The 22,352-nt window shown below is 45.3% G+C and overlaps 1 protein-coding gene across 6 annotated transcripts in view; it reads right to left on the minus strand.

Annotated features, from left to right (window-relative positions):
• The window catches only part of efr3a (EFR3 homolog A (S. cerevisiae)), a 113,379-nt gene that overhangs the window by 22,174 nt on the left and 68,853 nt on the right, over positions 1 to 22,352 (minus strand). For 4 of the 6 annotated variants that reach the window (XM_076876938.1, XM_076876939.1, XM_076876937.1 and 1 more), the window contains 9 exons: positions 20,546 to 20,686; positions 10,712 to 10,790; positions 9,415 to 9,550; positions 7,725 to 7,802; positions 4,481 to 4,648; positions 4,222 to 4,336; positions 2,770 to 2,821; positions 1,219 to 1,391; positions 1,058 to 1,133 (listed from right to left, as the gene is read on the minus strand). In XM_076876938.1, coding sequence (XP_076733053.1) covers positions 1,058 to 1,133; positions 1,219 to 1,391; positions 2,770 to 2,821; positions 4,222 to 4,336; positions 4,481 to 4,648; positions 7,725 to 7,802; positions 9,415 to 9,550; positions 10,712 to 10,790; positions 20,546 to 20,686 — 1,018 coding nt within the window. The remainder of the gene's footprint in view (positions 1 to 1,057; positions 1,134 to 1,218; positions 1,392 to 2,769; positions 2,822 to 4,221; positions 4,337 to 4,480; positions 4,649 to 7,724; positions 7,803 to 9,414; positions 9,551 to 10,711; positions 10,791 to 20,545; positions 20,687 to 22,352) is intronic. The other 2 variants (XM_076876941.1, XM_004569460.6) reach the window with 1 other exon arrangement.

Consider the following 22,352-nt stretch of genomic DNA (forward strand, 5'->3'; position numbering starts at 1 on the left):
TACGGCTCAGGTGTGATTCGCAGGTGAAAGAGTGAAATCGCAGGGCTTCATTTTGGAAATGCCGCGTGCCGATGATGACCGAGGCTTCCCGCCCAGGTCAATGAGCTCCAAAGACCTCGCTTGTAAAAACACCTGCATTCGGATCATCTCCAGCTCCATGTTTTCACTACGGCTCAGCTGGAGCAGCTTTCCAAGATTCCCGGTTCAAAATAATCTGTCTGAAATAACCTGCTTTAGCTCCTCCCCCTACCTTCTGATTGGCATTGCAAATATTTGGCCAGCAGACGAATGAGGCAGCTGCGCCCCTGTATTATTCTTATTCACAGAATGACCACCAGTATATCAGGTGACTCCTCAAACATGTAGCAGACACATCGCTCCACACGGTGCTGTCGGCTTTTCTTGTTTGACATTGTTAACATGTACAAAAGAAAAACAACGATTTTTTTTCATGTTTATAATTTGCAAATTTGGTTCTTTTCATAAACTTCTATAAAAACCTGCCTTCTTTTTAAAAACCGGACTCTCTGCCCCCTGCTGGCCACAAGAAAGAATGCAGATTTAAGTCAGTTGTATAATCACAGGCTGTATCTATACAGCCATCTACCAGGTCATCTACCAACTGGGAGGTTGGTGGTTAAATCCCCGGCATGCTGAAGTATCCTCGGGCAAGACACTGAATCCCAAACTTCCTCTCATGGATGCACTGGAGTGTGAGGGTGTGAAAAAGTCCTTGCGTTTGTGTGTGTGTGTGTGTGTGTGTGTGAGTGTGTGTGTGTGTGTGTGTGTGTGTGTGTGTGTGTGTGAGTGAATGGGAGAATGAGACTTGTAGTAAGAAAGCACTGAGTGCTAAAATCGGCTAAAATTATGCAGCATCAGATCCCCTTTAAAAGTTGCATTTTGTTTCAATCATTCTGTGTTTCTCAACTGTTCTGTGTGTCACATTTCCCCCCCAAGAGATGATTAAGGTTAAATGAGGTCAGCAGTAAAAGACTGAGAATCTAAAGGAGTATTTCTTTAGAAAAGAGAAACTGTGACCTCAGCGCGATTATGATACCTTCTTCATGAATGCGACGTCTTGCTTGGAAATCTTCTCTCTCTTAATCTTCAGTGCGGAGACATTAGGAATGATTCTGTAACAGAGCCGGACACGAGAGCGTCGTTAAACCTGGCGCCAGCACCGCAGGGCTCGTGTAAGTACGGTGAGCGATGCGCTACCTGATGCCGCGCAGCTTGGCGCGGTTGTCGTGGCGGTCGAGGATGTTGTGCAGGATCTCGAACACCAGCTGCCTCAGCTCGCTGTCCTCCATCAGAGAGATGGAGAAGAGCGGGTCCAGGAAGGGAGGAGGCAGAGCCGCCGCCATGGACTTAGACTTGAAGCCGGAGGTGACCTGAGGAAGAGGAGACAAGGTGAGATTCATGGCGGCGTGCAGCAATTACCCCAGAGGGAGAAACGGCTGATCGGCAGAGCTTAAAGGTTACGTTCACAAGCTTGTGAGCGTGTGCCAGTGTTGACTTTTCCCACCGTTTGTGACTCTGACGTGATCATTTTCGATCAGCGTGAACAGCCGAAGACAAATCTGATCGTTATCACAATCACGCTCCACGTCGGCACGCCTCACTCTGCTGCGTGAGAGCGCGTCGAGGCACAAAATGACAAACACTACACTGTTTTTAGCAAAAAATGTATCCTGTCAGAGACGCATGCAGACGCCACACTGATCACTGTAACGGGTGATGTGGCCCATGTGATCAGCCAGAGCAGGGCCTCGCAATACATGCACATCAGAGATGCATACGCAGTAGAAACCGTCACAACTCGCTGAATTTTTAACATTCGAACCGTTTGGTTTGTTAGCAGCAGCTGCAAATGAGAAGCTTTAGTGTAACTTTGCTGAGTCCTGGCTGTGATGATCACTCAGCTTCAGAGATGCTGAAATCTGTAACGAAGCAGACTCGCCTACTTCAAACAAGGTGGGAGAGTGAACCGAGCATGTCAGCTGGTCCAGACTCTCACTCGGTGTTTGTACATGTGCACTGTGGTCTAATTTACCAGCGCAGTTATTAAATGGCTTTAATTGAATAAGTCGGCCCTGTGATGGACTGGCAACCTCTCCGAGCTGCGTCCTGATCTTCGTCCTGGGTGAGTCCCTGCTTTCACCCCGACTACGAACCCTGAAAACATCTGGGTTTTCTCCCAGCAGGCTGCAAAATCACACACACACACACACACCTCATAATGCTCAGCCCCATCTGCTGTCGCATGGCATTATAAAAACTTCAACCTTTCACCCCTCCTCCAGCTGCTCTGAGAAGCAGGTGGCGGCGCGACGAGGGGAGACGAGGACAGACATCCGTAATGAAGCGGCGAGAGAGCGGGCACGAGGGTGTGTGTGTGTGTGTGCGCCACCTGTGCCTCCTCGTCTCGGGGAGATGAGGGTCTCTCACTGAAGCAGATAATGAAGGAGAAGGAAGCGACTTCACGCAGACTTCGAGTGTTAAACAGCCAGAGCTCCAACATGGCCGATAATAAACACACAAATACGACTTTCATGTAACTGGAGACGCGTCATTAGGACGGAGAAACGCGTCTTTGATGCTTTTACATTTAGAGAACATGACTCATTGTGAGGACGTCCAGAGTTTTCGTCCGTGGGTATTTCAGGTGGGACTGTGCACTATTTTAGTTTTCCTTATTGAAGCTCAGGTTTTGCATGCCGGTGTCTTTGTTCCTGTCTCATGAACGGAGGGAACAAACCGAGGACTCACCATGATGAGGGAGCTGAGCAGCATGGTCTGGATCCGCTTGGTGCCCTGATGCCTGCGTTACACAAAAGATAAAGAAACCCCGTCAGGACCGACCGCAAACTCACAGTGTCCAGTACAGCAGACCGGAGGGCAGTCAGTCCCCACAGGCTGCCATGTTACATGTTTACAGCAACTGTATGACAAATAAGAAAGCTGTGAGGTTCAGAACACCCGAGAAGTGAAATGAATACATTTTATCTGCTACTTCGTATTTATTAGTGTCACTGTCAACACACGATTGGTTCAGACCAGCAAACGTTTATAGAAGTGAGAACACTTGCTGAGGATCAGTTAATCAAGTGTATTTGATAAGTGGCTCTGAGGTACTACTCACTGTCTGAAATCACAGAGGCAGTGAGAATGCACTCAGTGTTTTTAAATAGACTTCATGGAGTGAAAACCTGACGATGCTAGCTTTAGCTGACAGCTTCAACATGCAGTCCAGATGTGCTCACCTCTGCCTATAAAATAGCAAACAGCCAAAACACAAAACCTGAAGCTTCAAAATGAATGTGCACTGACATCCAGACAGTCTGTGGTTCTCTTCACAGTCTGAAGACTCCACGAGGAAGAAGAGTAAAGGTGCTGTAAGCAGCAGCAGGACATCTTCAGTGTTGACTTTTATAGTGAAACGCTGTCAGACCTCCTTGTTAGCATCAACAAGCTGCAGAGAGAAATTACCCGAAAAGGAACAGAGAGAGCGAGCGTCTGTGAGGAGGAGGAGGGCGTTCGTCTGATTTGGGATTATCTGCCCTTGCACTCTCGCCTGAGGGATTAGCTTGTTTTTCTTTCTTTATTCTGGCTGCAGGGACGGGTGCACTGCGGGGTGTCCAGGAGGTGAAGTGAGGACAGATTAGGAGAAAGATTTGATGAAGAGAGAAAAAAATTGCAAGCGTCTTCTTTAGAAACTGCTTCCAGTGTTACACGTTACAGCGCTGAGCTAAAAATCAGCACAGCTTTAACTCCATGAAACCAGAATATAAAGGTTCAGCCCAAACCTCACAGCTACTGAAGGACCACAAACAGAGGCAAAGTACTGAGAGGCGATGTTTTGACCCAATGACTGCCCTTTGGTCTCTGAGGATAAAATATATTACAAAAATGATTTTAAAAGCACGAAACATATCATCAAATCATATCGTTTCATTGACACAAGCATGGAGTTCAGGACAGTTTAAATGTGCCGTGACAGTAAAATCCACTCATCGTCACCATCATCATCATCATCCAGCTGCAGAGAAGTCTCCTGACAGTACAGTCCTGTGAGCACAGCTTCATTTGTGACGAGCGACCAGCCGAATCGGCGTCTTAGCTGCACGCAGCGTTAGCGGCGGCGTTTCAGAGCTGTGAGCTGACTGGCTGCAGCTCTACGAGGGAACCTCTGGGTCTCTGGATAATGAATGTGTGACTCACCCAATCTTGACTGTGTCCAAGGCGTGGCAGGGCGTCCCGTAGACTGGCACTTTGCCCATGATGAACATCATGACTTCAGCTCGCTGGTAGTCTGGCAGATTTCCACCGAAGAAGCCTGGCGGCGACGCCACGAGAGAAAAAGATGAGTCAGAACTCAGTGAATGAAAAAAACGTTGACATTCAAGGTTATTTTTACTAACACATGCAGGCACATGTTCATTAAGACAAACACACTCTGGAGTAATAGAGGAGCTCGTACCGATGGTCTGGATGATGGCGTTCTGGACGATCCGCTCCTCGCTCTCTTTACCGCGGACGGACGAAACGCTGGAGGCGGAGTTCCTCCTCGAGCTGTCGCCCAGCTCAAAGTCCACGCTCATCCTCAGGTGTTTGAGCAGAGTGTTGAACACCTCCAGCACGGTGGGCCCTGCCATCACACCCGCAGGTTAAATGAACATCACAGGAAACATTAGCCTGACATTTTCGTAAACAGGAAGAGTCGGGTTTCCATCTTTTGTTCGTATCGGGCCTTTTAACTATGATTTCGTAGGAGCTTTGCATAGGAAAAGCCACAAAAAGGTGAAGAGAGAAGGATTATTTAATCCTAAAACAGGGCCTGTTTCGTTGCACCTGGTGTGGCTAAAAGTGTTCATTTATTTTGAAGGCCAGTGGCAGATGTTGTAGAAACATCTGTATAAACAGCCTGGGTCGAGCTCTTTAATGAGTCGTTTAAACATGTATTAGTCAGCTGCCACTAAGTGAAATTTGGGGTTTTGCTGACACTGCTTGTGTGGTCCACGAGTGGCTGAGAGCTCAGTAGCTTCACAAACACACAGACTGGTCAGAATCTCACAGTAAATAAAATTCTGTGGTTTTCACACAAATTTCAGGTTTCAGATTTACGTGGTTTGTTTCCCTTCGTTGGATAAATCCCACACTCCACCTGAGCCGTCACATTTTTGTAGAAAGCTGTTGAAACCTCCAACATGTGAACAGTCACCATCAGTTTCAAACAGCCTTAAATGGAAACATATTGACACTCCTGCCTCAGATTGATCTGTCGAGGAGACACACGTGTAACATGTGCTCTGATAGTTTCCTCCTGCTTGTTTCTACCCCGCTGGTCTCTGAACTGGCTGTTTGCTCCAACATGCTTAGCTCTGGCCCCGCTAAGCTAACATAATGCAGCCGACGTGGTATTTAACCAATAATCAAGGGAAATATACAGTTTGACTGCTTCGTTAAAAATAAGGCAAAAACATTTTTACTAAAACTTTAACTTTTATTTTAATGGGTTCATGGATAAACTCAGGAAGAATTTTAAATACTTTTCCATCAGGCAGATGCTGCCATGTTACCAATAGACCAATTAAAACATAAATAATTCGGAGAGCTTCCAGGCTGCTGTGATAAGGAGAAGAAAACATATTTGCTTTAAACACTTAAAATTATCTAGTGAGCTATTTTTGGTGGAGCTGAACCTGCAGATATCCGACATAAACTGCAGTAAAATAAACACGAACAGGCTCTGCTTTGCAGTCCTAATTCACTCTGTCACAGAAAGCAACACCACAGATTATTACAAGCCAGCGCTGAACGGGCAGCTCCAGGCACAGCTCGGACTTCGCTCGTTTAAAGAAGACAGAAAACATACTTTTAAAAAAACGGAGACAGGAAAATAAAAAACAACAAATGGAGACGGTAATATAAAGCTACATTAAATTTTAGCAAATATTATGAATATGAAAAGCGACATTACAGAGGTGCCAAAATCCTGAAGTTCCTCTGGTGGCCACTTGAGGCCGCCTCCAAAAGTGAGTCAACCTCAAACTATAAAAGATGGACTTCGAAGGTTAACGCGTCAACCAGCGTGCAGCCCGTTTCTGCTGCTCCTGCTTCTTTACTTTTTACTTATTACTTTTTTCGTTTACTCAGTACTTTAGAGTGTTCGCTTGTTTTAATAGCTTTCTTTTACATAAATTCCTTTGGGATTATTAAAGTATTCTGACTTAAAAGTGAAGCCAATGCACAAGTGCCTTAAACTTGCACTTTTATAAATGACCAGTAGAGGGAGATAACTGGTTACAAAAAGACTTCCGGTCCTATAAACATGTAGCAGTACAGATAATATATTTGGCGATATATAATAATCTAATATTCCAACAGACGTCTTTTCTTCTTTCAGACATGAAGCAAACTGTCGAGGGTTGTTATTTAATCGATTAAGCTCAGCTCGTTGTTGTTTACGGCGTTCCAAACAGAGAAACTGCAGAGTGCCCTCTAGTGGACTACTATGCAATGTCAGCACTTATAACATGGTTGAAGGATGTTTCTCCATGTCTTCTTTACCTTTTTGTTATTGGCTGCCATAAATGCCAATACAGTAGATCAGCCAATAGCTAACACTGGCTGATATTATGGGTGTGCCAGTACACGGGTCAGGCTGCAATGCTTTGTTTCAGAAAGGAGGATTATCTGAGGAGTGCCCGTCTGTCATCACATCCAGGTGACGGTGGAAACGCTCATCTTGATTTAAAATGGGACTTCACAAACCAGTGGATGACATCACAGTAGCTACATCCATCTTTGTAAATCTCACAGATCAGGATTCTTTGAAGGGTTATTTTTTACTTTCTCTAGCAGTCTGGGAGCAAACAATTATCTACAACAACACATTCTGAATTACCTTTAGTAATACTTACTCTAATCTACTGACACAGACTGACTCACAGCATCACACGACGGTGCTATTCTACATACCACCAACACTGAGCTACACAACCACGGCGTGATCTCTGCGCGTCTGCAGCTTCCCCGTTTACTCAGCTCACACTTCGGACACTCTGTGGATTTGTTCAAATGTCACATGACACTGAGTGACCAGAAAGAAATATATAGAATAGTTACAGAGGGCGCACTGTGAAGAAACCTGTAATAAAGATTGCTGCTCAAGCCTACCCTGCAGAACCTCTACAGCATCAGGGAAATCAACCTACTGGTATTACTGGGACGTAGCTGCTCACCATGTTAACTGGGAGACGTTGCCTATGTAAAGGCTGACAGTATGACTGTCTGTTATTTAGTGCTGCTTGCACCTAAATCTCAGAGACAAACACCACAAAATGCTGCAGAAGTTGACGATAAAGCTGACCCTTCCAGTTACTGCAGTGTTATTGCATTACATCAGATTATAACATGATCTGGTTCTGATCAGTCTGTGTACGTTAAAGTTGAACTGAAAGTATCTGGTGGTGTATTCCTGCTCATCATCATCATCATCTAAGAGCTCTAAGAGCATCTGCTGGTAAAAGATAAAAGGAAGAATAAAGGGGAAAGAAACTCAAGAGAAGAGAGGTTCAAATAAATCTATTTTTTTCTCAAAACTTGAGACGTGAAAGCTGTGATTACCCAGAATGCTCGTTAACGCCGGGCGTGTGCCGAGGGGGGAAGTCTGCAGAAGCTGCTCTACTCAGTTTAAATCCAAGCACAGGGTCATACCGTACCGAGCCACAGATTAGGAGGAATCGTGCATTCGCTTTCAAAGGTGAACACGTCACTTCTTTTGGAGCCTTGGATCATTCCTATCCAGGAGGAAGGTTGTGTTTTATTTCCAGGAAGAGGCAGTAAAAAGAATTACTACTTACAGCTTTTCTTCAATTAAATACTCTCAAGTTTTTAATTTGTTTCCACACCTCAGTGGGACAGAGTAATTTGAATGTTTTCTGTTGACTTCTTTTCTTCCTAACAGTGAAAAACCTGATGATTTAATTATCAGGCAATTAGCATCTACAAACGTTCAAGCAGAATGAAACGCCGGGACAGCAGACACAACGTGACAACATCAAAAACACTCGAGCACCTGTTTAAACACCTCCGAGTTCTGTCTTTACTTTGTGTTTCTTCAAATTCAAACGTGTTCCTTCAAGTTTGGGTAACAAAGTAACACTTGTAGCAAAACTTTAATTTCTCCCAAGATTCAAAAGTCTAAAGAGGTCAAAATGTCAATAACATAAGTGTCAGTTTAGCATTCACCATGACAAATCTCATATATAAAGCCTACGATTTAACTTCCTTCAACCTGTCAACAGCTGCTGAGAATCTGCAAGCTGCTTTGCAACCCTCCTCCACCCAGCGCCTGCTTTTAATGCTCTGTCCAACTTAATAAGCAACACAACTGTAAGTTCAGGTGAAATAAGGACACATTTTCACTGACGTGGTCCCGACAGGTAAGAAGCCAAGCTTACATCTTAAAACAGCTGAAAACAAACAACAGAAAAAAGGTTGTTTTTCTCTTCATCAGTTAATCGGCTGATTGTTTCAGCTCCGACAGTTTATTTAATAAGAGTGCAGATCGTCTATTAACAACTCATCTCTAACCAGCTTAGTCTGAGCTTCCTCTGCAGTGGGAGGCGTTTATGTCAACGCTTCATCCGGACCGTGACATTTTCTCCTCGGCTTAATAATCGCACATAAGAAACAAAACTCGTTACTGTTTCGAGCCTGTCAAAGGAAAATGTAATTAATAATAATATAGTAATAATATACTATATATATACTGCCTTTTGGTTTTATGGTTTTAAACTAAACATACGGAGCTAGAAAGCTAAAATCGACGTGGAAGTGTCAAAAACTGTACTTCCTCTAACCTCCACTTGAGGCTGCCTTTAAAACTGAGCCACTCCCCTGTTATTGGATTTTGGTGAAGGTTAAATTTAGGGGTGTGGCCTCTTTGGGTCACTGAACTGGATCTGTTAACTGTGTTTGTTGTTGCTGACAATTATTTTGGCCTAACAGCCGAAACATCACAGATCAGCTTCCTGTTTAAAATGTGAAAATATTACCAGCCTGTTACTGCAGATGATCACACACCTGTGTGTGCAAACTGAGCCAGCTCACATCGGATGATAACTTTCTTCTGGCTGCAGAGAAGCAAGCTAAAGGCCAACAACATCCTGCTTTGATGCACGTATTTAATCCTGATTCTGGGCGACGCCGTTTCAGATTCTTTCTTTACGTTAATGCCTCCTCTGTCTGTGCCTCTACCAGCGCGTTGTTGTTGTGTTTGACACGTTATGGCCATCTGCAGACTTGCAGTGGTAAAGCTAATGACACCATTTTTTAAACCTCAGAGAGATGATGACATCTTCCTCCATGACGTCCTGCAGAGGGAAGCAGTCCGTCACTTTAACTCACCCACAGATCCTTTGGCGGCGATGGCCACTGTCTCCAGGAGCACCTGGACGATGCCGGCTCTGACCCGCGGCGTGTTCTTGTTGTTAGTGTCGAGGTGGTTCAGAACCTGCTGGATCACGTGGTGCGAGTGCTGAGCCTGAAAAAGCCAAAGAGGATTTCAAATGATGTTTGGAACAAATATAGAGTTTGCTGTCGATCACATGGTGAACTTCACAGACAGACTGTATATAAATGATGGAGCAGCTTCTGAAGCCACGTCCTACAGACTCGAGCGGACAGTGTTTTTAGACCAGACGTGACGAGCAGCAGGAAACGATACACTCGCACCAGGGTGAAAAGTGTCAATCAGCAGGTAGGTCCGCTGTAAACAGTACGATGATCTGTTTTACTCTAAACGCGACCTTTGTTTACAAAATGAGCATCACGCTAGATTTAACAAAACCATGAAACGAGACCACAAACTAATCGGAAAATGCTGAATTATGTCATATGTTAAAGTTACAATTTGCAACTTTTTCCAATAAATTTCTCTACAATGACAGTTCTCTGAACCAGGAGGCGCCTCCTGCTGGCCAGTAGAAAGAATGCAGCTAAGTGAGACTTTTTCAGTTTGCAAAAATCATTTATGATTAAATCCTTAAATCATATTATGTGATTTACTATCACACATTCATCAAATGAACTTTTCTTCATGCAGAATTATTAACATTAAATAGAAAAAGTTTGTAGTTGTAGTTAGTGAACGTCTGAGCAGGTGCGGCTGATTCTGTTATGCTGGAGGAGGATTTGTGCTAGCATGCTGCTGAATGCAGATACTAGACAAAGTGTTCTTTCATTTGTTGCTAATAAACCAGCAAATTTCCACTGAAACGAACATCTTACAGCGGCTGTAAAACTGGACAAACTGCAGCAGCAATAATCCGCTGAAGTTCATAGAGAACAAACAAACAAGTGAAAGTGAAGAAATGTTTGTTTTTCTTTAAAGCATCTCAGTTATTAAAGCAGTCTGTAGTATTTCCTGTTCGCTGCGTCTCCTCTCTCTGTGCAGCTGAACTGCTATAAAACAGTTACTTCAGAAGGCGACCTTTGACATCGAGGAAGTTTTTGTGAAGCTGCTGGATGTGAACTCGACCTTAAAACATCTCCAGCAGCTGCTTTAGACAGAACTTTTCCTTTTTAAAGACTCGGCATGTCAGCAGAGCTCTCGACTACTGGTTTTCACTGCTTCCAGATCAAATCAGCTCCATTTTTTAGCCTCTGCCATCTCGACCTACATGTCAGAGGAAGTGCAACGTACCTGGATGGAGTACATGATGATTCTGAAGCAGGAAACTGCAAACTCGTTGGGGTCCCACAGGTGATGGTTATCCAGGTGACTGAAGGAAGAAGAAAAAGTGATTATTCAATCGACCCAGTTCTGAGGAGCATCCCTGCAAAGACTGCATCTTTAAAATGACACAATCCAGAAATCGCACACAGACTCGGCTGCATGAATGAGAACGGATTTATAATCTGTCAATATTAGTGTTATGATTAATATAATCCTAATATTATAATCCATCAGGGGTTTTCAGAGGTTGGTGAACTCTCTCCTGTCCTGTGTCTTTGGAAACAGCCGGAGCTCCTTCATCCTTCCTGCTACTACAGCAGTTGTGCTGTCAGGGAGTTCGGGATGAAGCCTGACTGACGGCCGGCTCATGTTTGCTGTTGTCAGATCTCCCTCTCTGCTGTTTGGCTGCTTTGAATTATTTAAAGGATAATAATAATAATAATGCTGCATTGCTCTGAGCCACAGATTCAGAGTCAGTTCAACATTTTTATTGCGTAACAATGAAGAACAACAACACAACAAAAACAAATAAGAGTAACAAGAAGAAAAATAAAAAGTTCATCACTGACTTTAGTCAGTGGATGTCAGGCTGAGAGTCTGCAAATTAAATCTCATCGTGGTTCAGTGATGAGCAACAATAATCATCATCAGCCTTCATGTCAGGATCACAGCCCAGCTGTGTAAGTGAAGGATGTGCTGCTTGCAGAGTAACACAGACAGATTATAATTAGATCGTGCAGAGGAGGATCAGTCGCATAAACACAAAAATGCAGGAAAACTGAAAATCTGACTAACACAGGCCATGAACACGTATGGTATGTGTTCGAAGATGAACCGAGTCGTAGAGGCTCGCACACACTCGGTCACAGATTTAAAGAAGCATCGCGTGGGTGTGCGTGAAGGTGAGGAAGAGGAGCGGTAACGATCGATAACGGCAGATTTAATCACCTCAGTGGGAGCGAGGTAAACTCATCTATCGCATATATGTGCATACATACAAACACGCGGGGAGGACGGCTTATTCGCCCAGCGGCTCACAGCTCAGAGCGTGCAGAGCTGGTAGAAAGAGACGTGAACATTAATTCCCTGACAATAAAGCTTCCAGGGCTGACGGGAGTGTGGAGAGATGCCGTTCCTCTGACGGCCACTTGAAGATTCCCATCTCTGCTTTATCTTTATCTTTAGAGCGCTGGCTCGTCTTCATCAGCTCATGTTTGTGTCTGCTCAGGTATCAGGTTCATTTAGGAGGCTGCTCAGAGTGCCAACTGCTGTTTTTATGGTCGTTACTTCATATCCTCCCTGTATGAAGCACAACAGCGGCCGCTTATTTACACCAACACTCTGATCGCTGTGAGGCACGTTTATCTGTTCATATGATTCAAGATGGCTCTGCTACGAGTGTCATCAAGTGGGAGCTTTCCATAATTGGAAAATTCATACCCATCGACACGGATCGATAAATAAAACGGCGCTGTGTGAACGAGAGGATGTGGCTTGTTCTGTAAGGCGCTTTGAGCGGTCGATAAGTCCAAAGGAGATCGTTATGTATGCAGTCCATTTACAGGCTCGTATTGTAGGCGTGGATTGATTATGTGACAACAGACGAGAGCTGTCAAAGGCCACACCGCTGCCCTGCGTGAGAGCAAGACGAATAAAGATGGAGGGATCGTTTCCAGCCCTGCTGAGTGACCCGTATTCTGTCGTTACGCGACCTTATCGCGCCACCTGACCATCACAGATTTCTCTAAAAATTCCCGGAGCAAAGATGCACTTCAACGGGAAGTTTCAGGTCTCTACGTCTGTGAAGGTTCTCAGTCATCCAGGTCAACGTAGTCTAAGAAGTTTGGAAAGAAAAGCATCTGGACTTCTTTAAGTTTCTTGAAGACGTTTCATCAGAGAAGCTTCTTCAGTTCTAAGAACAACTGGTTTTAAGCCCTATGGGAGTGTCTGCAAGAGGGTCATGGACCCCTATTGATTCTCCCTAGTTGGAAAATCAGAAGGACAATCAGAACAATATTGTCATCCCTCATCAGATTCAGAAGTTTCTGATAAGGGATGACAATATTGTTCTGATTGTGTAGCAGGTTTATCAGAGAAACTCAGGAGAGTCTTCTCCAAGCACGACATCCCAGTGTACTTTAGACCCACCCACACACTCAGACACAAACTGCTTCATCCCAAACACAAACTTAATGTGGTGTATGCTGCACAGTGTAGTGAGGAATCCTCAGACCTCTACATTGGAGAGACCAAACAGCAACTTCATAAGCGCATGGCACAACATAGAAGAGCCACCTCCACGGGACAAGACTTGGCTGTCCACCCTCATCTAAAGGTCAAAGGTCACTCTTTTGAGGATGCCAATGTTCACATTTTGGACAGAGAGGACAGATGGTTTGAAAGAGGAGTGAAAGAATCCATCTATGCCCACTGTGAGCGACCATCTTTGATCAGAGGCGGGGTTTACGACACCAACTGTCTGCCATCTATAATCCAGTTCTGAGATCCTTCCCAGACGCCTTAACGCCCACTCCCATCCTGGGCCATCTGACCTCAGGAAATCACATGATAGGGTGGGGCCAGGTTTCACAATGAGCTCACCCGAAACTCTGGCTGATTGTGACCCACACCCAGTTTCACACCTTGGCTTGTGTGATTAGGTAGAGGATCAATAGAGGGTCCACAACCCTCTTAGGGACACTACCACAGGGCTTAAATCTGGGACTCTCCACCTACTCTTAAAACTGATGAAGCTTCTCAGATGAAACGTCTTCAAGAAACTTAAAGAAGTTCAGACGCTTTTCTTTCCAAGCTCCTTAGACTCTACTTTCATTCGTTTTATCAAACAAATAAAAACAACTAAGCGATGAACTTTGGTTGATTTTAGATTTTTTTCTTTATTTTGGGATCAGTTTATTGATTTTCAATGTCCATCATCCAGAAAACTCCTTGAGCCTATGGAGCTACATCCTTCAGATGGTTTACAGTTCATCTCTGGGCGCTGTGACGCTCAGCAGTGCAGCTCAAGAAGACAAAACAATGGATGCTCGAAGTCTCTGACAGCAGGTTTGGAGGAGGGGTTTAATTCTTTTACAGCTTCTGGAATATAATGCATATAATATTTTTCCTTCAGATGGTTTAAATCACATCTGTCCAAATCACAGATGGGGAAAATGTTCATCCCATTTCAGGTTGACATTCCCCAGATGATGCTTTTTTCCCCTCATTCTGACTCAAACCTTATAGAAACAAACAGGACAGGTAAGGATTTCCCAAACACAGTGAAACTTGAGCCTTTATTGTGAAAGGACAGTGGAGAAAGACAGGAAAGCTGGGTCAAACAGGTTTCCTGCTCAGTCCCGTGAGCGAAACTGAAGTGGTGCACCGCCCGGCTAAACCCAACAGTCCTGCATCACACCTGCCTGCAGCTCAACGCCACAATAACCACACCTGCTACGCAGCAAAGCCACGTATGCATTTTATAACATGTCACGAGATACATCGAGATCTGACTGATCATGTTGAATTTATCACCTCTGCTGAAAACGAGGCATTAAAAAAAGAGCCATTTAAGTAAGTATGCCGGGTAACTGAACGTACGAGGCCTGAAACGCTGAGGGTGACTCGGCGGTCTGACAGTAATCATGCTTTTCAGACTTGCATAAATAAAGAGAGTCGGGAGTAGAGCGAAAGAGGAGAGCGATAAGAAGGACTTGAAGCTGTTATCATGAGAACAGTTCTGCACCGTGACGTCAATTCAAACACCCCAAACTCGCCGCCTCCTCCACCCCCTCCGTTAACCCCAATCCTTGCTTGCTATTTATAGTCTGAAGACGCGCGCGCACGCGCCCCCCCCCCCCTCCGTCCTCCTCCCTGCAGGAGCAGCGTGGGAGGAGAGAGCGGCGCAGAGAGGAACGACGGGCTGGGGAGTGCGGCGGCTGTTCAATCGAGAGAAAAATTAAAGAGTGGAGTGCACTAATGGGAGTCTTCAGTCTTGTTCTGCCTGTCGGTTTTCTGAATGAGGCCGTAATAGGCGGGAATGTATTTGCTATTCAGAGAGCGTCGCAGCTCTGCAGACACACCAGAAAGTCTGACGTGTGATTTCTGTGTGAGGTCCCAGCAGGTTATAAACAGGTGATATACGAGTAAAAGAAAGGCTACAGGCTGTTAATTATAAATGAGAACCTGCTATAACAGAGAACCACTGCTGAGGAGACCAGTCAGAGGACACACTGCAGGAAGCTGCTGTGTGTGTGTGTGTGTGTGTGTGTGTGTGTGTGTGTGTGCGCTGCGTTTCCTTCCTCCATGCCTGAGGGTGGCGCTGCTCCCCCTGTGCAGTGCAACTTTAATCACTACTGGCAGCACTGATTGATGAAATACCAACAGAGATTTATCAAACATTTCTTCTGCTGCTGGTTACAAACTAACCCCAGAAAACTAAATGCAGCCCCGCTCAGTCAGTCAGCTCCACCTGCTGCATTTAAACCCCACCTTCAGCTACGGCAGGCGCGCTGGTCTCCAAATAACCACGCAGGGGAAGCATAACCTCACGTATTTATCACCCTGCACTGTAAAATATTTAAAAGCCTACTGGAGAATAAAATGCTGAGCTGAATAAAACATGACCGCTGAATCTTTAAAACCTGTTGTCGTGTTTCTGAACCACCTCCATCAGGTCACCAAGCTTCAGCCTTACACATTCAGACACGTCGGCAGCACCTCGTGTGGATTTCACAGGGACTAAATGTTTCTGCTCAGCAGCTTTACACACAGAGATGCAACATAAACCATTTGTATCATCATCAGGCTGGATTCTTCCAACAGTAGCAGCTCAGGGGGGCATCGCCTGACCTGCAGGGGGCGCACAATGCTAGTGAGTCAGTCAGAGCCGGAGGTGACACTGAACACACGAAGTACAGTAACCAGCTGGAAGTATAAGAATGAGACACCGCTGCAGTGTTAAAGGCTGGTTATTAGAGGCTGAAGGAGTGTGTGTGTGTGTGTGTGTGTGTGTGTGTGTGTGTGTGTGTGTGTGTGTTTGGCAGACACCCTGTGTCGAGTGTCAGACCTCAGATGAGCTCTGACTGGGTGTCAATAGAGAGGAAGGAGACATCATGGAGTGAAGACGGGCCTGAGTGACACAATCCAACAAATTACTCGAAAACAAAAACGTGAACTAACAAACTCTTGAAGTATTCTAAGTACGGTATTAAAGTAGTCTTCTAGTTACACACAAATTAGGTGCTTTACTTGGGTATGACTCAGAGGACAACCATGTGCTTTTTGTACCTCACTAAAATTATTTGACAGCTTTGTTTCCGTTAAAAATGAGTAATTGTATTTATTAATCTTTCTATAAACTGGCTATCCAGTCAGCAGTTTCAATATGCCAGAGGCTATGACGCTACCTGAATGCTTCTGTTTATCACAGGGTGTCTTTGTAATCAGTGGTTCATGTTCTGGTCGTCACACATGATGACACGGAGGGGTGGTGGTATATCTGACAGGTATATGAGGAGACACTGGGTCCCACTTGCTGATTCTATTTGTTTTCTCCATAGACTGTATATAAAAGATGGGCACAGCCACTGTGACATCATTGATTGGTTCGTAAAGACGTGCTGTGAAGCAGGTGGGGGTTGGAGAACCAGGTGCACCACAGTCAGCTTGTGACTGATTACTCTTGAACGTACCCTCGATAATCCTCCTTCCTGACTCTTGCAGCGACCACGGTTTACTAGAGTAACTGCTCGGATCTCCAATCAAATTCAATAAAACTGATAGTCTTTTTGCGACCATGTGTTGCCCCCTGCTGGCTGTTAAACAGAATACATGTTTAAAGCACCTTTGTGCTGGCTTCACTCTTCAGACCTGGAAGCAGCGCACTGTGGGGACTGACTCGCTTCTGGAGGCAGCCTCAAGTGGACATTAGAGGAACTGCAGACAGAGGAACTTGTTATTTGACTTCATGTTTCATTGTTTCCCCTCGCCATAACGTGAGACTATTGGCTACTTTCAGATGACTTCAAACTGCACGTAGGGAGGGTGGGTCTTATATTTCACAGCCAGGTGAGACGTGGTGGTTTGCCTTTATTCCACTCACTTTCACTCACTGCTAAGCTTTAGGCACTGAAACCTGTCCAGAGTCAGGAAAAGATGGTGATTCAGGTTAAAAAGCACCTCTTCACAAAGCTAACCCTGATGGCTGATGAATAGTGAGCTGGGAGTGACAAACCTTTCTCCCTAAAGAACACCCTGCGTCCGACAAACACCAGCAGCTTTGACAGAAGTGTTATTGAACACCGCGGGACCGAGAACAGACTGAAACTGAACTTCATACTGGGGCAAGAGGCTGGTGCTATGGAGGTGGAGTTTACATGTTCCTCCTCATGTATGGACGGGTTCTCTCCGGGTGCTCCGGCTTTCCCCACGGTCCAAAAAATATGCACGGGGTTAACTTGTTATTGTAAATTGAGGTGTGAATTATCTGTCTGTGTGTTAGCCCTGAGACAGACGCGACACCAGGATGTACCCTGCCTCTTCCCCTATGACAGCTGGGATACACCCCAGACCTGAAGAGGGATGGATGGATGTTTATACTGATGCAGTAAAATGGTGCTGCTGTTTTCACCAATGCATGCTTTACTGCATGATGTGACAGGGTGGTCCATGAAAATTTGACCTTGATAAATAAAAGCGGACTATATAAATTCACCTAATAATTGCATCATACAAACTACATCTGAAAAGCCATTTTCCTACATATCATACTTTACTAAAAGAAAAATATCAGTGTTTTTATTTAGACTTTAACAGAATATTTCCTCCATCACTGCAAAAACCCTTCTGATTCGTGTTTGATTGAAGTCCAGGTGAAACCTCTCAGCAGCTCTGCAGAGGATCTGAGCTTTATAGGCTGATAGTTTTGTTGCACATTTCCTGCGTAGCTCAATCTGAGCTCCACCAGCAGCAGGTGGAGGTCTTCATCAAATAAGCTCCAGGCGTTTGTTCTTCTAAACTAAAGCCTAAATAATCTCAGAGAAGAAACAGAAATGTGTATGTAACGCAGAAGCTGGAGACCTGGGAATAAAAGAGTTTTCCCCACTGCAGAGATGTAGTTTTGCTAAGCTGTACATTTTCAGCTCACAGCCCACAGAATGAGACAGAAAATGAAGGCTGTCTATTTAAAGCTTTTCCTCCTCCTGGTGATTGTGTTCTGCTGGTAGAAAAGTGATTTTCCTCCGAGACAGACAGCCACATTGATTCGCACAGGCCGAGACGGTTTAATAAAGCCGGGGTGGAAAGAAAGAGACGTCTGAAAGACGGGGAGAGGCCAGTTTGTAGCTCCCTCGCTACAAATTGCCCTCGATGTGACATCGAGCACATCTTTGACGCATGCGGGTTTGCAACAGGTGGGGATGCATTTTATCCCTTAAAGAAACTGATCTGGGGTCAAACGGGTCACTAATGAGATGGTCACGAATGTGAGGTCAGCCTGAGGTCGTGTTTCAGGAAGAACAAAGGAGGAAGAAATGAAGAAGAAAGGACGGCGAGCGCTCAAGTATTTATTTGAAAAAGCTCTGAGGCACGAAACCAGCGAGAGGTGAGAAAAGCGGCCGCTTGCTTCCTGAAGAGGCCCTGCAGATGTCAAACAGCCACAGTGGTATTGTGTAATTAACTGCTAATGGCAGCATTAAGAGGCTCGCTCCCCCGTCTGAAAATACAAGCAGCGGTTATACAGTTAATTAACAGTCGTCGCTCTGACTCCAGGCTGAAGAAACAACAAAAACACAGAAGAGCGAAAAAAATGATTTTAGCTCATTTCTTTTCTCACAGCCGACCTGTGAGTTTGACTCATCTCTGACGACCTTCAATGATCAGTTCTGGCACCTCAGCGCGTATCAATAAAGACGTGGTTTGATGATGGCTGCACGGGCAGAGACCCTCCCCAGCTTCAGCTTTCTGAAAATCGGATTTGCTTAGGCTGCTGCCCCCGCGACCCGGCCTCGGATAAAGCGGATGAAGATGGATGGATGGATTTGTCACTGATAAGTGTAACATATCATGTTCTATACAGTATTCATTTAAAACAAGCAACTCAACACATAAAAAAATAAAGATCTAAAAGCATCCATCTTCACTTTTTCACTGGGTCAGTTGACTTTGTGTTCAGCCCAGGCAGTGTGGACTGAGCAGCTGAGCAGCAGCTCTTGTTTCTGTAACGGCAATTAAAACCATTCTCAGACTTTTCCCAGCAAAACTAAACTGAACTGTTCAGCTGCAAAGCTACGCTAAAGCTACGTAAGCTACAGTAAAAGCTGTGCAGATAAACTCTCAGCTGAGTTTGCCATCATCTTTGATTTGGGTAACTTTGCTGCAGGCTGACAGCAGCTCTGTGCTTCCTGTCATGAAATGTAGAAACATGCACGTGATGGTCTGAGGCTGGAGCAGCGTAACGCATGGCAACGCATGGCAACGCATGGCAACGCATGGCAACGCATGGCTTGTTTTTGCATTTCGAACATGATGTGATTTTGAATATATATATATTTATATAAATGTGTAAACTGTGACTGTTCCTGTTGTTCCTCTTTGTTTTGAACAGACTCAGAAGTGGCATCTTTATAAAATCCATCCGTCTGTATCGCAGGTGGAACGGAGGCCCAGCCTAAACCAACCAAATTGACAGCACCGCCCACGGAGCCAGGCTGCCGAACACAAAAACCTAAACAGCTACTTTAAATATCTGCACGAGCTGGGAGGATAAAAAAGCCGCCTCCACTCATCGGTGCAGAAACAGAGAAAACCTCAGTGGGCTCAGCGTTCGCTTGGTAATTGTCCAATTTAGGTGGACAGTGCCGAGTGGCGGGCCGGTGCATCCAACAGGAGCAGTGTTGAGGATGTCGGAGTCCCAGGAGGGGTTGATGAGGGGAGGGCATGATCAGCGGCTGGAGGCGGTGTGCAGCATTCACGTGGCAGCTGATAACAGAGCTCATTTAATTTCCTCTGTGTGCTGGGAGTCAGAGAGGGTGTGAGAGGGAAAATGAAAGAAAGCCAGTGTATGGATATATATAAACCTGTGTGTGTGTGTGTGTGTGTGTGTGTGTGTGTGTGTGTGTGTGTGTGTGTGTGTGTGTGTGTGTGTTCGCGCTTATTGGCGGCAGATTTATTTGGCGTCCCGTCACCTCTCCTCCTCTCTGTGTCATGAACCCAACATGTAATATAAATCTGCCGTGTTTCCGCAGTGACGAGGAGGCGGCAGGAATGTGACGACGCCCAGGCGATGTGGAGCAAACACAGAGATGCTGTTATTATTTTTTCAATCAATAACAGCCGCAGTGCCGCATGGATTCAGCACGGCTGCTCAAACTCTGGATCAAACACTGCATATACTGAAAAAAGGCTGGTAACAATATCTCAGTCCTTTAAACTGGGAATCAGATCTGTGTTCTAACCCCGGGAATACACACACACACACACACACACACACACACACACACACACACACACACACACACACACACACACACACACACACACACACACACACACACACATTTCAATAGCACATCTTCAAGCTTCACAGAAAAGATGAGGAGGCAGGAAGTCAGCAGGGAGAAGCCAGTCAATTTTCAAAATAAAAGACTACCGGCAGACTTAAATGCTCCGTTTCTGAAACACTCGTGGATCCACCGTGCGCCCGATGATAAACCGGGGGAGACATCTGGAACACTTATGGGGAGCTTATCACAGTAAGTCTGAATCCTCAAGGAGCGAGTGTACGATACTTCAGGTACTCACACCAGCACGGGTCGCACAGCGTTGTTCATGTTGCCGTACGCCGCTCGGCCCAGCAGCTCTCTGAAGCAGTTCTCAGCCAGCGCTGACGGGTTCTCCTCGCCATCCTGACCCGCCCCCGATGGCGTGTTGGGGTGTCCCGCCCTGCCAGAGAGACCAAAACAACAACAGAGAGGATGCTTAGAAAGAACAATTAAAAATACCCCCCTGCGGTGACCGTTCACGAGAAACAAACACCTTAAACAAGCTGGACTGAAAACAAGAAAGCAAATTATTTACTTAATGTTTAAATGACTGAACAACAACCAAGAATCAATTTATCACATTGAACACAAAAATCTGTACAGGAGGAACGACGCAAGAAGCTTTCAGGCCATAAGGAAGGAAGGAAGGAAGGAAGGAAGGAAGGAAGGAAGGAAGGAGGAAAGAACAAGTACAGAATAACAGGAGAAAAGATCTGAAAAGAATCAATCAGAGCAGCTGGGAAAAAAGGAGAAATCAATGAGGGTATCGACCTGCCTCAACCAGAGGGGTGTGTGTGTGTGTGTGTGTGTGTGTGTGTGTGTGTGTGTGTGTGTGTGTGTGTGTGTGTGTGTGCGCACAGACAGAGGAAACAGAAACACTGCAAAGTCTGTGCCAGGCAGAGATTTTAACAGGCCTTCCTTCACTGCGACATCAGAAAAGAGAGAAGAAGTCAGGACTGAAATAATGACTTTGATTGGCTCACTGATGAATCATCGAGGCTTCTGACTGAATGACTGAGCGTTCAGGACGGCTGCCTGTCCGATGGGTCAGCTATCGCAAACCAACAGTGCAAACCTTCAAAGGCTGAGGATTACTGTGTTACTCTCGAGGGGAAAACTGTAATAAAATCAACAGTAACCAGATAAAGATGAAACAACTGTAAACAGAGAAGAAACACAGAGTTATAGAAACGGCCAACAGCAGCCATGCCCTTCTATCCCACGCGTTGTAGATACTCACAAGCAAAGAATAAGAGCTGAGCAGGAAGCAGTGGCTTTTGATTTACTGGTCAGGTAGCCGCAGCCACAGTCACGAGTTTGGGTAGTGACCTAAGGAATGAGATCAAAGATGCAAGCAGCAGAAGAGTGCGTGGGCTCAGCCTCAGAGACAGGCTGAGGAGCTCAGAGCAGAGCTGCCGCTACGCCACATCAAAAGGATGCAGTCTGGGTTATTCAGCATCTGACAAGGATGAGACGCCCATCTGTGAGACCTCATTCTGCAGAGATGATGTCTCTCTGCTGGCTTTCCAGAGCAGCTGAAAAGAGGCAGGTCTGCCTGCAATCAACCTCTGGAGCTCTTTTGTCCCGTGTCCTCCCTCCACCCCAACCGGTTGCAGCGGATGGCCACCTCTCCCTGAGCCTGGATCCGCCAGAGGTTTTTCCTTCCCACTTTCGCCAAGAGCGTGCTAATATGGGGTTTTCTTTCTATAATCGTAGGCGCTTTACCTTACAATAGAAAGCTGTGCAAGGAGCAGAAAACAACTGAAGACATTCAAGGTTTGCAGAAAGAGTCTGACCACTTAAAAGACAAAATAAAGGTGTTGGAGACACTTAAACATACAGACTTTCCACTTCAGGGTTAATAACACATTTTAACAAGCTTGTAGACCTTTGTTCATGCCCAATAAACCCATTTGTTGCTTGAAATAAACCTTTTTCACTCACACATACATTTGTAGAAGTCATACCTTTGTCATAATAAATAAAGCTGCTTTCTGCAGGCATGAATGCAGAGCTGCTTTAATAACTGAGCTGCCTTTTGAGCCAAAACTCAAATCCTGACAGAC

The sequence above is a fragment of the Maylandia zebra genome, linkage group LG18 (genome assembly GCF_041146795.1).
Source record: "Maylandia zebra isolate NMK-2024a linkage group LG18, Mzebra_GT3a, whole genome shotgun sequence".
In the NCBI taxonomy this organism is placed as follows: Eukaryota; Metazoa; Chordata; class Actinopteri; order Cichliformes; family Cichlidae; genus Maylandia; species Maylandia zebra.